This window comes from Tyto alba, unplaced genomic scaffold (assembly GCF_018691265.1).
Source record: "Tyto alba isolate M040663 unplaced genomic scaffold, T.alba_DEE_v4.0 Super-Scaffold_42, whole genome shotgun sequence".
NCBI lineage: Eukaryota > Metazoa > Chordata > Aves > Strigiformes > Tytonidae > Tyto > Tyto alba.
The window spans coordinates 38,760,305-38,773,332 of record NW_024881318.1 but is presented as its reverse complement, the minus strand read 5'-3'; the positions used below and the strand labels follow the sequence as shown (position 1 = coordinate 38,773,332).

General features: G+C 37.9%; 1 protein-coding gene across 1 annotated transcript in view; it reads right to left on the bottom strand.

Moving 5' to 3' along the window:
* Positions 1 to 13,028, bottom strand: part of CCDC171 (coiled-coil domain containing 171) — a 129,148-nt gene that overhangs the window by 108,968 nt on the left and 7,152 nt on the right. The window contains exons 4-6 of the mRNA XM_042804472.1: positions 12,522 to 12,660; positions 10,326 to 10,500; positions 7,379 to 7,560 (exon numbers count right to left, since the gene is read on the bottom strand). Coding sequence (XP_042660406.1) covers positions 7,379 to 7,560; positions 10,326 to 10,500; positions 12,522 to 12,660 — 496 coding nt within the window. The remainder of the gene's footprint in view (positions 1 to 7,378; positions 7,561 to 10,325; positions 10,501 to 12,521; positions 12,661 to 13,028) is intronic.

Genomic DNA, 13,028 nt, shown 5'->3' with positions numbered 1-13,028 from the left:
TTAGAAAGATAAATAATTTGCTGCCTTGCTCCTCTTCCTTTCAGCTTATGATTCCTATGTTAATATATTAAAAGCCGTGAAGTCACAAAAAAAGCCCTGGTTCACGTCCTTGGAAGCAAAAATCTTTGCTTTCAAAAGGTCTGTTGGCACTTCACAGTATGCAGCACTTTCTAACTGCAGGTAATTCTGTCTAGGCCAGTATGTGCAGTTTGTAATACCTGACAATAGATTTCCTGTAGATCTCTTTGAAGGCACAGAAGTCTACATTGTTGGTCAATAAGTCAGTGTTTTTAGTTGATGAGCTTTGATCTTCCCTGTAGGAATTTTCTTCTGTACCTCACCTTTAATGCAGGGCTCTACCTACCTAGCAATCAATGTTTTAAACACTTCTTTTGCCTTTAAGGGAAAAATAACATAGAACACAGCTGAAAACTGCAGGTCACTGTGCTAGTTTTAGCTGGGGTAGAGTTTACTTTCTTCCTAGTATGGGGCTACATTTTGGATTTGTGCTGGAAACAGGATTGGTAACAGTAGTTACAGCTAAGCAGTGCTTAGAGAGTCAAGGCCTTTTCTGCCTCTTGCATCTGGGACAGCTGACCCCAACTGACACATGGGATATTCCATACCATATGATGTCATGTTCAGCATATAAAGTCAGGGAAAGAATAAGAAAGGGGGGTGAACATCCAGAGTTATCACAGTTGTCTTCCCAAGTCACAGTTACACGCGATGGAGCCCTGCTTTCCAGGAGATGGCTGAACATCTGCCTGCCAATGGGAAGGAGTGAATGAATTCCTTGTTTTGTTTTGCTTCTGTGCGCAGTTTTTGCTTTACCTATTAAACTGTCTTTATCTCAACCCATGAGTTTTCTCACTTTTACTCTTCCAATTCTCTCCCCTACCCTGCTGTGGGGGGAGTGAGTGAACAGCTGGGTGGGGCTTAGCTGCCAGCTGGGGTTAAACCCCAACAGTCACTTGTTCCTTTAAGGGCTCTCAGTATTCTGCAAGCACCAATTCTCTAAAATTTGTTGCAGAAAGTATTCAAAGATGCCTTTGGTACAAAATTTGTATCAGGATAAAGAATTACCCAGTCACTACACTTTTCTGCAGTGACAAATGTTCTACTAAGAAATTCTTGGTCCAGACTGTACATACAGACAACACAGGTACTACAAAGCCTATCAGTGGCCAAACAAAATGTTGAAACTTAGGAGAGAACTAGCAGTTTAGTAAAAGAAGCACAGTTGCAAGATATTAGGCTTAAAGACTTCAGACTTCTTAGCAACAGATGTCACCCAATGGACAGCAAACCAAAACTACCTGTAGCATTTAAGGCTAGATGGGAACAGGCTGCCATAACACCACTGTGATATTCCAGTATGCTATCCTCTCTACCTAGCACATCTGGCGATTTTCTCAGCTCCAGTAGATTCTTCATCACAAACTCACTAATTCTCAAAATCTTAAACCAAAAAAGACAAATTAAGAGATTAGGGAAAATGTACGGACTTCCTAAAGTAAAGTTAGCCTTGTTTTCCTGCTTACATAAATCTTTTCCCATCTGCTGTTCAAACACCAGTCTCAAGTCAGGCACATAGTGTAAGTGACATTCAGCCTTTTTTGCTACAAAGATGTTCAACATTTTGTTAATCTAGTACACAGAATTCACAGCCTAACTGGGAGGTTCCATCCCTCAAAAAATAAATTACTCATAATGTCAGTGCTTGTTGAAACTAATAGCAGTGGTCAAAAAGCCTCACTTGAAGTTCTTTTTTAAGTTGCTCCTCTCATTCAGCACTGTATTCCAGCTCACTAGCCTGGTGCCTCAGCAGCTCAGTACAGCCATTGTGTTCCACCTCCATTTCTTTCATTTTCTTGCATACATTTCGCAGTGCATTATTCTGTTCCTAATAAAAACAAAGCACTAGGGACACTTTTACTACAATAAAGTGTTACAGTAAAGAGTTTAAAAGAGGAATATTTTGTGAATGGAGACTGCATTAGAAGAGGTTATTAAAATCTAACACGTTAGCACATGTCAACAGAACCATTTACCCAACAACAGACATGCCCTTCATTCACCATCATGTAAAATGTGTTGGTTCAAAAATCACTATGAACCTGACCTTCTGTGGTAATATTAAAATCAGAGCCAATTCCCCAGAGGAAATCTTACTCTCTAAAGAGTACAAGGCTGCCCTTCAAATCTCTTCTCTCCTTCAGCTCAGTGGCAATGATGGAGATGGAAACAGTTAAGTGCACTTGATGAAATGATACATAGGAACATAAGTTCTATTTTGTTCCGGTTTTAATTATTAGAACTTGAAATCAAATCAGACATTTTTATAAATAGTTACTCCCATAGACTAAATAATCTTAATTTCTGCTATTCTGAGAAAAATTTTCTTTTGTCTAGAAACTTAACTAGTTTTAAAAAGTATCTACATGAACTACAAAGTTCTCAGTAGACCAAAATAACCAAGCTGTTCCCCACTTCAATTTCTGCGCTCGGAAGTTGAACCAAGCTACAGGCTGCAATAATCACTATCGGACTCAGCAGCTCTGTGGAGTCACTGCTGCAAAATCCACATTCGCACCCCACCAGACTCGGAGGAAAGTAGCCAAATAATGAACACCCAGTAGTCTAGCACATACTTTAGCTGGAGATCCCAGAAGACTCAAAAAGAACAGCTTTGGTCTAGTGAACAGGAATAAGCTTTTCTGTAACTAGTATCAGAAACAAGCTATAAACCCAGTGATTTAGTTGGAGGATCTTTGGAGACCCAATTTGTTAAAATTACTTTCTGTGCAAAACACAGAAAGATTACAGTAAGTCTTCCTGTTCATTTACTCCTGTTCAATAAGATGGCAAGAGACATTTTGTGAAAACAAACCAGTTGGTCTTCAAATTGTGCTATTACTCTTACATCACATAATCTTGTTCCTAGAAATTACTAATCATAAATCATCTGCAAAGCATGGAGAAGGAGGAGGAGAAAATGCATTATTCATACAGAATGATTCTTCAGAAGACTGAAGTCTGACAGAACTGTGTTTATACATGAAGATCAAAGAAATAGGAGTCTTCTCCAAAGTGTGGAAAACAAAATTCAGAAGTTACTCCAGACTGAAGGTAGAAAGTTTTGGCCACTCAACCATGACAATAAGGGAATCATGACTCTCCTACAGTGCTAAGTGTTACCAATTCGTAACTGAAAAAATTAAGTTTATTTTGTCTCCTCTTTCATGCACAGGCACTACAGAACGATTTTTTGCCACCCTCTGAAAAGATAACAAGGAACATGCATGTGAAACACATAAGAAAAAAATGGGAACTTCGGTAAATCAAAATATTGCAAAAATAGTATACCTGGACACAGACTAAATGTAAGCTAATTCTCTAACTTTGCCTGTAATATCAAGCCAATGCACCGGTTTCTTCCCATCAGGATACAGAAATATACAACTACTCCCACTCTGCCCACACTGGAAAGATAGAGATATTTATCTCTTCAGGTATACCTTCCAGATATTCACAAAAGAGTGCTGGGAAAAGCATGCATGAAATAAGTAATACATAGTTTTCTGGAAAATACTACATCAAGGCTTAAAAACTTTTTATACTGGAAAAGTAGTTGGCATTAATCAGACTAAAATTAACATGAGTACATCAAGCTTGTTATACAAGTCAAGATGAGTCGCAGGATTTCAGAATCTTGAAGAAGTCTTCTAACTTTTCAGACTTGGTAGGAAACTGAGAAAGAGTATCCCAGCAGTCACCTGCACTTCGAAGGTCCAAAGAGAAACATACTTCACCATGTAAAAAAAAAATATATATATATATATATATACACACATATACATGTATACCTGCATGTCATATACACACATACTATACATATCTGCTTATAAAAAACATGGCTTATTTTTTCTAAAAAGTGTTGTCCTGGTTTGGGCTGGAATAATGTTCCTTTTCGGGTAACTAGAATAGTGCTGTGTTCTAGAATCAGCATTGAGTTTGGTATGAGAAGAATGCTGACAGCACACTGATGTTTTCAGCTGCTACTGAGATTTCAAGGACTCTCCAACTCTCCATGTCCTGCCCGTGCACAAGAAGCAGGGAGGGAGCACAGCCAGAGCACCAGACCCAAACTGGCCATTGAAATATTCTGTGTCATGTAACGTCATGCCCACTATATAGAGGAGGGGTGGTCGGGAAGGAGCTCTCTCTCTCTCTCACTTCCAGGACTGCAATTGTGAGATCTTGGTATTTCGGGATCACGAGCTGGGAACAGGCTGGGTATTGGTCAGCAGGTCATGAGCAATCACATTGTGCACTGCCCGTTTATATTTTCTATTGCTGTCATTGCTTTCATTTTATTACCATTACTAAACTCTTTCTATCTCAACCTGCAAGTCTCCCTTTACCCCTCCAATTCCCTCCCCCATTCCCAGGTAGGGTGGGAGGGTGGGTGAGCAGCTGCAGGGTGGTGGGCTGCCGACCAGGCTCAAACCACAAGTATGTATAAACAACATGATTTCACAAGTAGTCTAAGGAAAAACTGAGTGCTTGTGTGAAGGAATATTATATTCCTACTAGCCACAAGGTGATGCTATTGCACTTATTGAACTCCAACATCTTTTACTATGAAGCAGGTGGCATGCTAAGCACATTCAATAGAGCACACTAGAAACCTACTAGAAAGCAGAGGATTACTTTCCCTCCTTATCTTAGAGACACATTTCAAGAGGTTAAGCTGACTTCATTTCCATGCCTACCTCAGCATTTTCAGAGCTAAATTCAAAATTACAGTTCATGAAGTGCAGCTTTTCCAACGAGGATTTGCATACATGCTTAGTATCTCATTTCTATGTACATATGAAGACCAAAATTAAATCCACTTTATCTAGCTTTCACTTCATAACTCAGAATAGCTATAAAATATTTAAATCAGGCCTGTAAATACACAATGTGAAAGACTGAAACACATCTGAAGTCATAATTTATAAACACAGATCCTTCCCACATTTATCTGACAAGTTAAAATCAACTTTCAAGCAACAACTAAAGCTACCAAGTCCATATTTAACATCTATTTATGTACTTTTTATTTGCTGGAACTTTATACATAAAGCTTATAACTAAGGCAATGGGCAGGTGAACAGCCACAAACTCAAAGTGGGAAAATAGACTGTTTTTACTACTGAAAGCAGGTTAGGAGTTGACATCTATTAGTGAATCACGTTTACTTTTGAAGGGAATAATTTTCTAGTTTTACTACGTTTACCAACCAAACTCCTGCCTCTGCAGATCACCTTTACTTCTGAATGTACATCCATTGACAGAGAACACAATGTCCCAAGGCAATCCACTGGTCCTTTTGGTCTCAGGTCAAATATCATGTGAGAGAGTATAACCCTCCAACACTGCTCTTTTTACACAATATTAAACTCCCTGAATGTGGCTTCTATACAACACTGTATAGAAGAAAAGACATGGCCATTCCAAAGCCTCCTCAACCTAACTCAGCCTACTATTAGCCAGAACACAGAGTCAAAGATTTACTCTTAGCAACTGGCAACTTAAAAAAGAAAACTGTATCTAAAAGCAGGTTTCTTCATAGCCTATACCTAACCCTACATTTTTAAGCATCAGCTTTGAATGGAAACTGAACCATGTTTCTGTTGGTTTGAGAAGGACCTTGGGGTATCACCTGTCAATTAACTCATTTTTTTCCTCTGAAACATTCTCTTTCCTTGGCTTCCTCTCTTTTTTTTTTTTTCTTCTTTTCATCCTTCAGAGAAAATCTAGTTCAGTGGGATTCTCTCTACCATCAGGGCTCCTGGTCATCAAGATAACAACAGAGTACAAGTCCTTTTGCAGCCCATGAACAGAAACACTATATATCCACACACTACTCAATTTCTACTTCAGGTCTCCTTGCACCTCCATTTACAGATCTTGCCTTCAAACAAACAGCTGAAGAGTCAGTACACTGGACTTCTGGAATACATCTAATGAAGGGATTCTCTCTGCCCTGTTTTTTTTAAGAGCTCCTCCTACAGGTGCCATATAGAATCTCACCAATAGCACCGTAAGTAGTACAACAGGTAGGTTTGCTGTCAGAACTTGGCTATCATGCTGACAGATAACGATTGCTTTGTGACATTTGGAAAGACAGTTTGGCACTGTTCCAGGCTTGGAGCTGACCAGGTGGAAAGAAAGCACGGCTCATTTCCTACTGCTTGACCAATGCCCAGACCACTTGAGGTAAGTCTGCCACATCTTAGAGGGTGGTATAAAAAAAGAAGAGTATAAGAAAAGTCTCACTGAATAAAAGAAATTGAATCTCTTAGTAGCATTCTGTTCTCTGCCTACATCATGCATATGAGTAAATGGCTATCAGCCTTAACAGAGCCTCTGCACTATACTTATTTAAAAGCATAATGGACAACTAGAGCTGAATACATTCCCAACTTTCCTCAGATGTTATCACATTGCTAAAATACAAGGTAATTCAGTTGTCAATTAACAAGATTAAAATTATCAAATTATAGGTGTGTAACTGTTTATGTCCCTGTGGAGCAGATAAAAGCTGGGTATGTTAACTCACCACTTCCACACCATAATACAACTAGATTTCTTTGAAACATAATTCAGTTGTGAATAGCTTGACTGTATAAAAAAAGTATAAAAAAAAGTTAATTTTTTTTTAACATTTAACGCCTAAGGGATTTATGCATACCAGCACAACTCAACATTGAAAATTACTTTTTTCATGAAATACAATGTAATTTATTACCTGAATAATAAAACCCCACACTCTAGAACATAAGGCCATCTCTTACTATTTATTTTTTTTCTAACCAAATGGCAGAATTCCCAAAAACAGTCATTTTTCATATGGGGCATGGAGTGAATAATGTACAATGCACAGCTGGAAATCACATCATCACTGTTTGGGTTCCCTGACAGTGTGTAGCCTCTGTATTACACAAATGATTTCATGTTCACAGGCTATTAGGTGTCAGAGTGGGGGAGGTTAAGAAGGAAATAAGAGTCAGAAGCTAAGTGTTGGGTGTCCCTGATTTTACAAACTCAGCTTTGCATGACAATGCAAATGGGCCTCACTACCACTGTGCACTGATAACTTGGTTTAGGTGTTTACCGTGAAAATCAGCCACAATACATTCCATCAAAGCAAGAAAGACTGTGACACTGTAGGTGTAACTTTATAAAGCCATATTCTTCAGAAATATTCCACACTATTTCAGGGACTTTTTTTCCCTAAACCAGAAAAAGCCCAGCCCACCACACACTTTACACCAAAAATGCTCCAACCATCCTCTCATGCAACTTCCCAACTATTAATACATACCTGCAAAACACTTTCTAGTTTGGTTCTTTCCTTAAGAAGCAAATCATATTCACTGTTGCACGTTCTGCAGATATCATCCTTTTCACTTACAAGCCTTTGCTGTTGTTCTTTCCACCTCTGCTGAGCAATATGAAAAGTTTTCTCAGTCTCTGCCACTTTCTGCTGCAGCTTTTCATTCAAAACTATTGTTCACAAAAGAAAAAACAAAAAGAAATAAATAAAACAAGTAGCACTGAAAAGCCTGTTCACAAAAAAATGTATAATGATTGTCAGTTCTCATGCTTATTGTGATATCCTGTGGAACACTGGAACACTAACATCACCAGCACCAGAGAGGAACATCTTCACTACAAAGAAACAATCAAATTCTGTGTTCCTATAGCATCTTTTGCACATGGACATAGGAATGCTTTAGAGATTTTTATAAATTAAAATTGTTCTTACCTTAGAAAAGAATAAAAATGAGATAACTCTTTCAAGTGAGGTCTCTATAGCATGGAGAATTTAATTTCAGATTTCTACAACATCTGGCCAGATTATTTTCAAATATCTGTTTGCTATAGATATTAGTATTAATAAATTTTGAGCTCAGTTTAAGTGACAGTAAAGATAGGCACCTGCCCCATGAGAAGGACTATAGGAAAACCTAAGGCAGGTTGGGCTAGTGAGCAAACGCTTAACTTTTTCCAAGGAAATTTACTGCTGCTCAATAGATTTAAAACTTCATCCCAGCAAATGCCCTGAGATAGGAGAACACTGCATATACTCTTCTGCAAAAGCTTAAACACTGCAGAAACCTTCATTACCTAGACCTATTTTTTTAACCAGTTTGACTAGGAATTTCTACAAACTGACTTTCAGATTAAAGTACTTTGTATAAGCTTGTCATTTTGCTGGGTACAACTAGCTACATCAGCATGTAAGTGATCCCCACTTGAACAGATTTTTATTTCAAATTCATCCCAGTTTTCTGAAATTTATTCCCAGTCAAAGAAGGATAAAACAAACAGAAGAGGCTCTAAGACTACATAGAGAATTGGTGGACATAATGATGGGAAAGGACTCTCAGACAGCAGAAAGCCAAGCCTCACTGAGAGCAGCAGAAAAATAATTTGGAGGAAATACTGAAGAGGATAAGCCACAAGTAAGGCCTTCTATCTATTCAAGGAGCTAAGTCAGGGTCACAGCACCAAATGAGGTGAAGAAGGCTCCAAGTGACCACGGAAAACAAGTGGTAAATTATAAACTGCAAAAGAATTGAGAAGCAACACCATGATGATTTGACTTCTTTGGCACCTGTCACAGAAAAAAAAAAAAAAAAAAAAAACAGTTTGAAGAATTTCAGCCAATGTAATTTACCATCAGTTAACAGACTTTTAATTACTGATTCTGGCACTGAAAGAAACTAACACAGACACACATTTAGGAAAACATCCCTTGCCTCTGCAAAACCTATTCTACCCCCTTTTTGTTCTATAGTCCCGTCACGACATATGAGCCCAGTGCCTTCAGGGAAGTGACAGGCAGTAGCGCAGGCTGGGGTCACTGTGCTGTAGTTCCTCCATCAGCAACAGCCCCTTCTGAATCCTACCTCTTGGTGACTGCATGAGCAGTCACTACTCTCACCCCAGCCCCCTGCTCAGGCTACTACTCTGCTCCTCTCTCTCCTGCTGTTTGTCTTATCTCTCTCTCCTTTTTCTCTTCAACTCAGCATTTACCACCTTTCTGAAACACATTTTGGCAGAGGTGCCACAAACTCCCTGGAGAGCAGTTTGTCACACAGTGGTGGGTGTGTTTGCCTACTGTGGACCAGCTCCAGGCAGACCCAGATGTCTTTCTTCCTGCAGAGGTTGCCCTGCAGACCTACACCCACCACTGACACCTGCCAGCTGTGCCTGATACAGCAGTCAAGGAGTTTTTAAAATCATAAAGTGAATCACAAAATGAGATTTGACATATTTTAAAATACACACACTCACACACTCTTTGCTTCTAAATTGGCAAGCAAACTAGTAATACAGTGAGCAAGCACAGAAAGAAACATAGGTTTCCTCTAAGTGAGAAATTAGCAGTTCAAGTCTTCAGCTTGCAATCACAAGGGAATTTCCAAATGGAAAAAAAAAACGCCTGCTTCCAGTTTGCAATCCTTAAGATTATTTTTTGTCTGTGTTCTCCAAAGGAGTGAAAAGTTCAGCTTTCTAATTATCCTAAAAACACCTGGTACTTTAAGTATCTGCAAGTTTCAAAGTCTCCTTCCATTCTTGGAAGCATAAAATCTCCACCCAGAGTGCTCTGAATTCTTCATAGAACATCAAAAGCTCAGCAAACTCAAAAACGCATCTCCTGTACTAGATTAAAAAGGTATCATATTTAGGTAGCTAATAATGCACCTCACTTACTTGTAAGAATGAGAAATCTCTCCCTGCTGAGAAGGATCAAGGAAATCTGAGTTTCTGAATATAAAACTAGTAGGAAAAAAATGTCGAGGTAAAAACCTTCCCTTCCACATACTACTGTCACAACATACATGTCCCATTACCTGTAAAAAGAGAAACACGATGATGAGAAGAAACCATACATGAGCAATTAAAATCTTGAAGGACAGAAGCAGTATGATGAGGAATTCTGGGAAAAGTTTTTGGAAATAGTGCAAACAAGTGAACAGGAATGCACTTTTTCTTTTCTATTTTTTCCCCTGAAATGGAAAAAGAAGCACTGCTGGACATAGTGATAATGTGGAGACAACCACCATGATTACAATTCTGTAGAAGGACAGAAATCTTAGAAGTTTACAAAAGCAGATGGATATAAGACTCGAAAGATAAGAGAGATCCAAAAAGAAAAACAGCAATAAATAGAAAATTTAATTAAGTCACTGCTTCTCACTTGTCAGCCTGACTTGGATCTGACTTAGCCTTTGTTCCATGCTTGCTTTTTTGAAACTTACCTTGCAATTCCACAAGTTTGGTTTTTGCATCACTTAACTCCTCTTCTGCAGCATACATTTTCAGACGGGCATCTTTTCTGGCAATTGCCAATTCGTACTCCAGGCTTTGTCGAACAGCTTCTCCTTTCTCAACTTCCAAACGTAATTTGACTATCTGACCTTCATAGTTGGACAGCTAGAAAATAAATTCGTTTCAGAAAACTGGCAACAATGTTCCCTTGAAAAAAATGCAACATTACAGAAATACACATACAGAGTATTTTTTAAAAATATTTTTAATTTCATTTACAGTTGCCTTCTTATTTCACTTGAATTTGAAATATAGTCTTGCAAATGTACATTTATGCAGCTTTTAAGTACTTATACTGGGTTTCATTCCTAGATAAATTACATGTACTTTAAACATACCTCCCCATTCTTCAAAACATACACTACCTTAAGAAAATACAAGTCATAATACTGGCACCTTCCTGCACCTCAAAGGAAATACTGCAACAACAGAAATATTATATTCCACAGGCAATTTTATGGTAACTTTCTTTAAATTTAGCACTTAAAAAAACAGTCAGATTGGGATTCTAAACTATCAGACACCTAATAAATCAAAAGTATACATATGAACATAAATCCAGTCCAATAATGTTCAGTAGTCAAATGGAATGCTATTAAATGTAACAGACAACAAAGAATGGAACATGCTTCAATAAGTGATCTTATCCAGATTAAGAAACATAGTCTAGTCTTTGCTGCCAAAAACTGGATACAGAAAAACGAGTTCAAGCTATCTCAAAACAAGAAGGTGGAAAGGAAAATATGTATTTCTTCAGAACATCTACAAAGTAGCCCCCGACTTCAGTAATTTCACATGTAGGTAACTGGGGCACTTCCATTATCTGCAAGTACACAGTAAATGGATAGGGAAAAACAGTCTCTCAAATAGTTTATCTACTTAAAATGCAACCTGACTTTGTAGTGCAAACCACAACATCAAAATGGTGCAGAAGACCCCTGTGTACCCCTAACTTCCAAATTCTCAATGTAAGAGCTGGTTTCTTTGGGTTTTTAAATACAGACAATTCCAGGGATGTATTTTATAGAATCAGCCCACAGTTGATGGGGTGGTGGGAAAATAAATTAACTGAAGCACAAGAGCAGGTCATTGAGGGAGAAGCAGGATTCTCTTAGTTTGGGTACACACCCAGTAACAAATGGTACAATATATAGAATAATATATGGAACAGGAAGCTTGGTTTATCAGCTGGATTTAGCCCAAAACAGATGCATAAGCACCCACATCAACTGCCCCCAGCAAACTGCTAAGGGCAGAACTGTCATCTATAGTAGTAATCATACTTCTGCACCAGCACTGTTTGAACCAGGATATCAACTGCCAGATTGGCATTAGCAACCATGGGAAATGCTCCTAGTAACATCAAATCCGAAGACCATTGTAACTGCTACTGCAGTGAGTGCCCACCCTTTCTTACATATACTAGTGTGAAAGCTGGTATTCAAGCTAAAGAAAAGATAAAGTATTCTCTTACTACTTCATTTCAATACTAGTTTGCTACAACAGCATCTGGGAAAACCTTTGTAATGATTAGGATGAACCATCTCCCTATGAATGAAGTTCTCATTAACAAGTATATAGTTACTGACAAACACATCATCACATTTGTGCACTGTACATTGATATAATTACTGAAGACTGCAAATTTTCACAAACTGAGACATTCAAGACTGCTAAAGGATATCCCAGCTGGATTTGGTGTAAATGCAGAAAAAAAAATACTGTACTAGGTTTGAGTTATAAATGATTTCTGCAAAATTAAAATGATACTCTAATATCCTGCAAAAAGATATAAATAAGAACCAAATAAGATATTTTATGACGCTAGATTCAAACTGTGGCTTTTATTTATTTGTGTAACCAGAGAAGCTTATCTAACAAACTACTGGTAGTGGCAGTGTCTCCTTTCCAAGCAGAAAATTTGCACTCTGCTTGGTGTAACTATTAACAATGCCAGCAGAGGTGTTAAGAGTTCCTATGAACATGTATGAGAGGTCTGTACAGTGCCACCTTCCTTGTTATTTTTCATCTAATGACTGTGCTTTTGATACACCATGCAAGAGCATTATTGTAATGAAGCAAGATTTATTCCAACAGTAAAACAAAGCAAACAAAAAAGTCCTTACTTCTTGATTGTGTTTAATGATTAAATCCAATTTTTCTTTTTTAGCTTGACAGAGTTTCTTCCTCAGATCTTCAGCAGTGTCCAATTCTGATTCACTGCTATCTTGTAGTAACCGTGACTCACATCTGGCCTTCTGTAAGCTGCAAAATACGAACGTTTTTAAAAAACATGAGTATTCCTTTTAAGTTTTAATGCTCCCTTATTTCAGTGATCAGATTGTGAGCCCAAAGTTCTAAACATTCACTTCAGTAAAATTATGCCACACAGTTATCATTATACTATTGCTCTTTGAAAAAAGGCTTATGTAGAATTGCTTATTGTGCAAGCTATAAGAGATGTAGCAGCAGGAACTTAAAACACATATGCACTTTGGATTTCCCAAAGTTGATTTAAGCATAACCTGGTTTTTATTATTTTTTGTTATCTTTATTACTGATTTAATAAATTTTCAGATGCTTAAAAACCATCATTCCAATCAATTGAATTAGAATGTTTTTGTTTGTCTCCT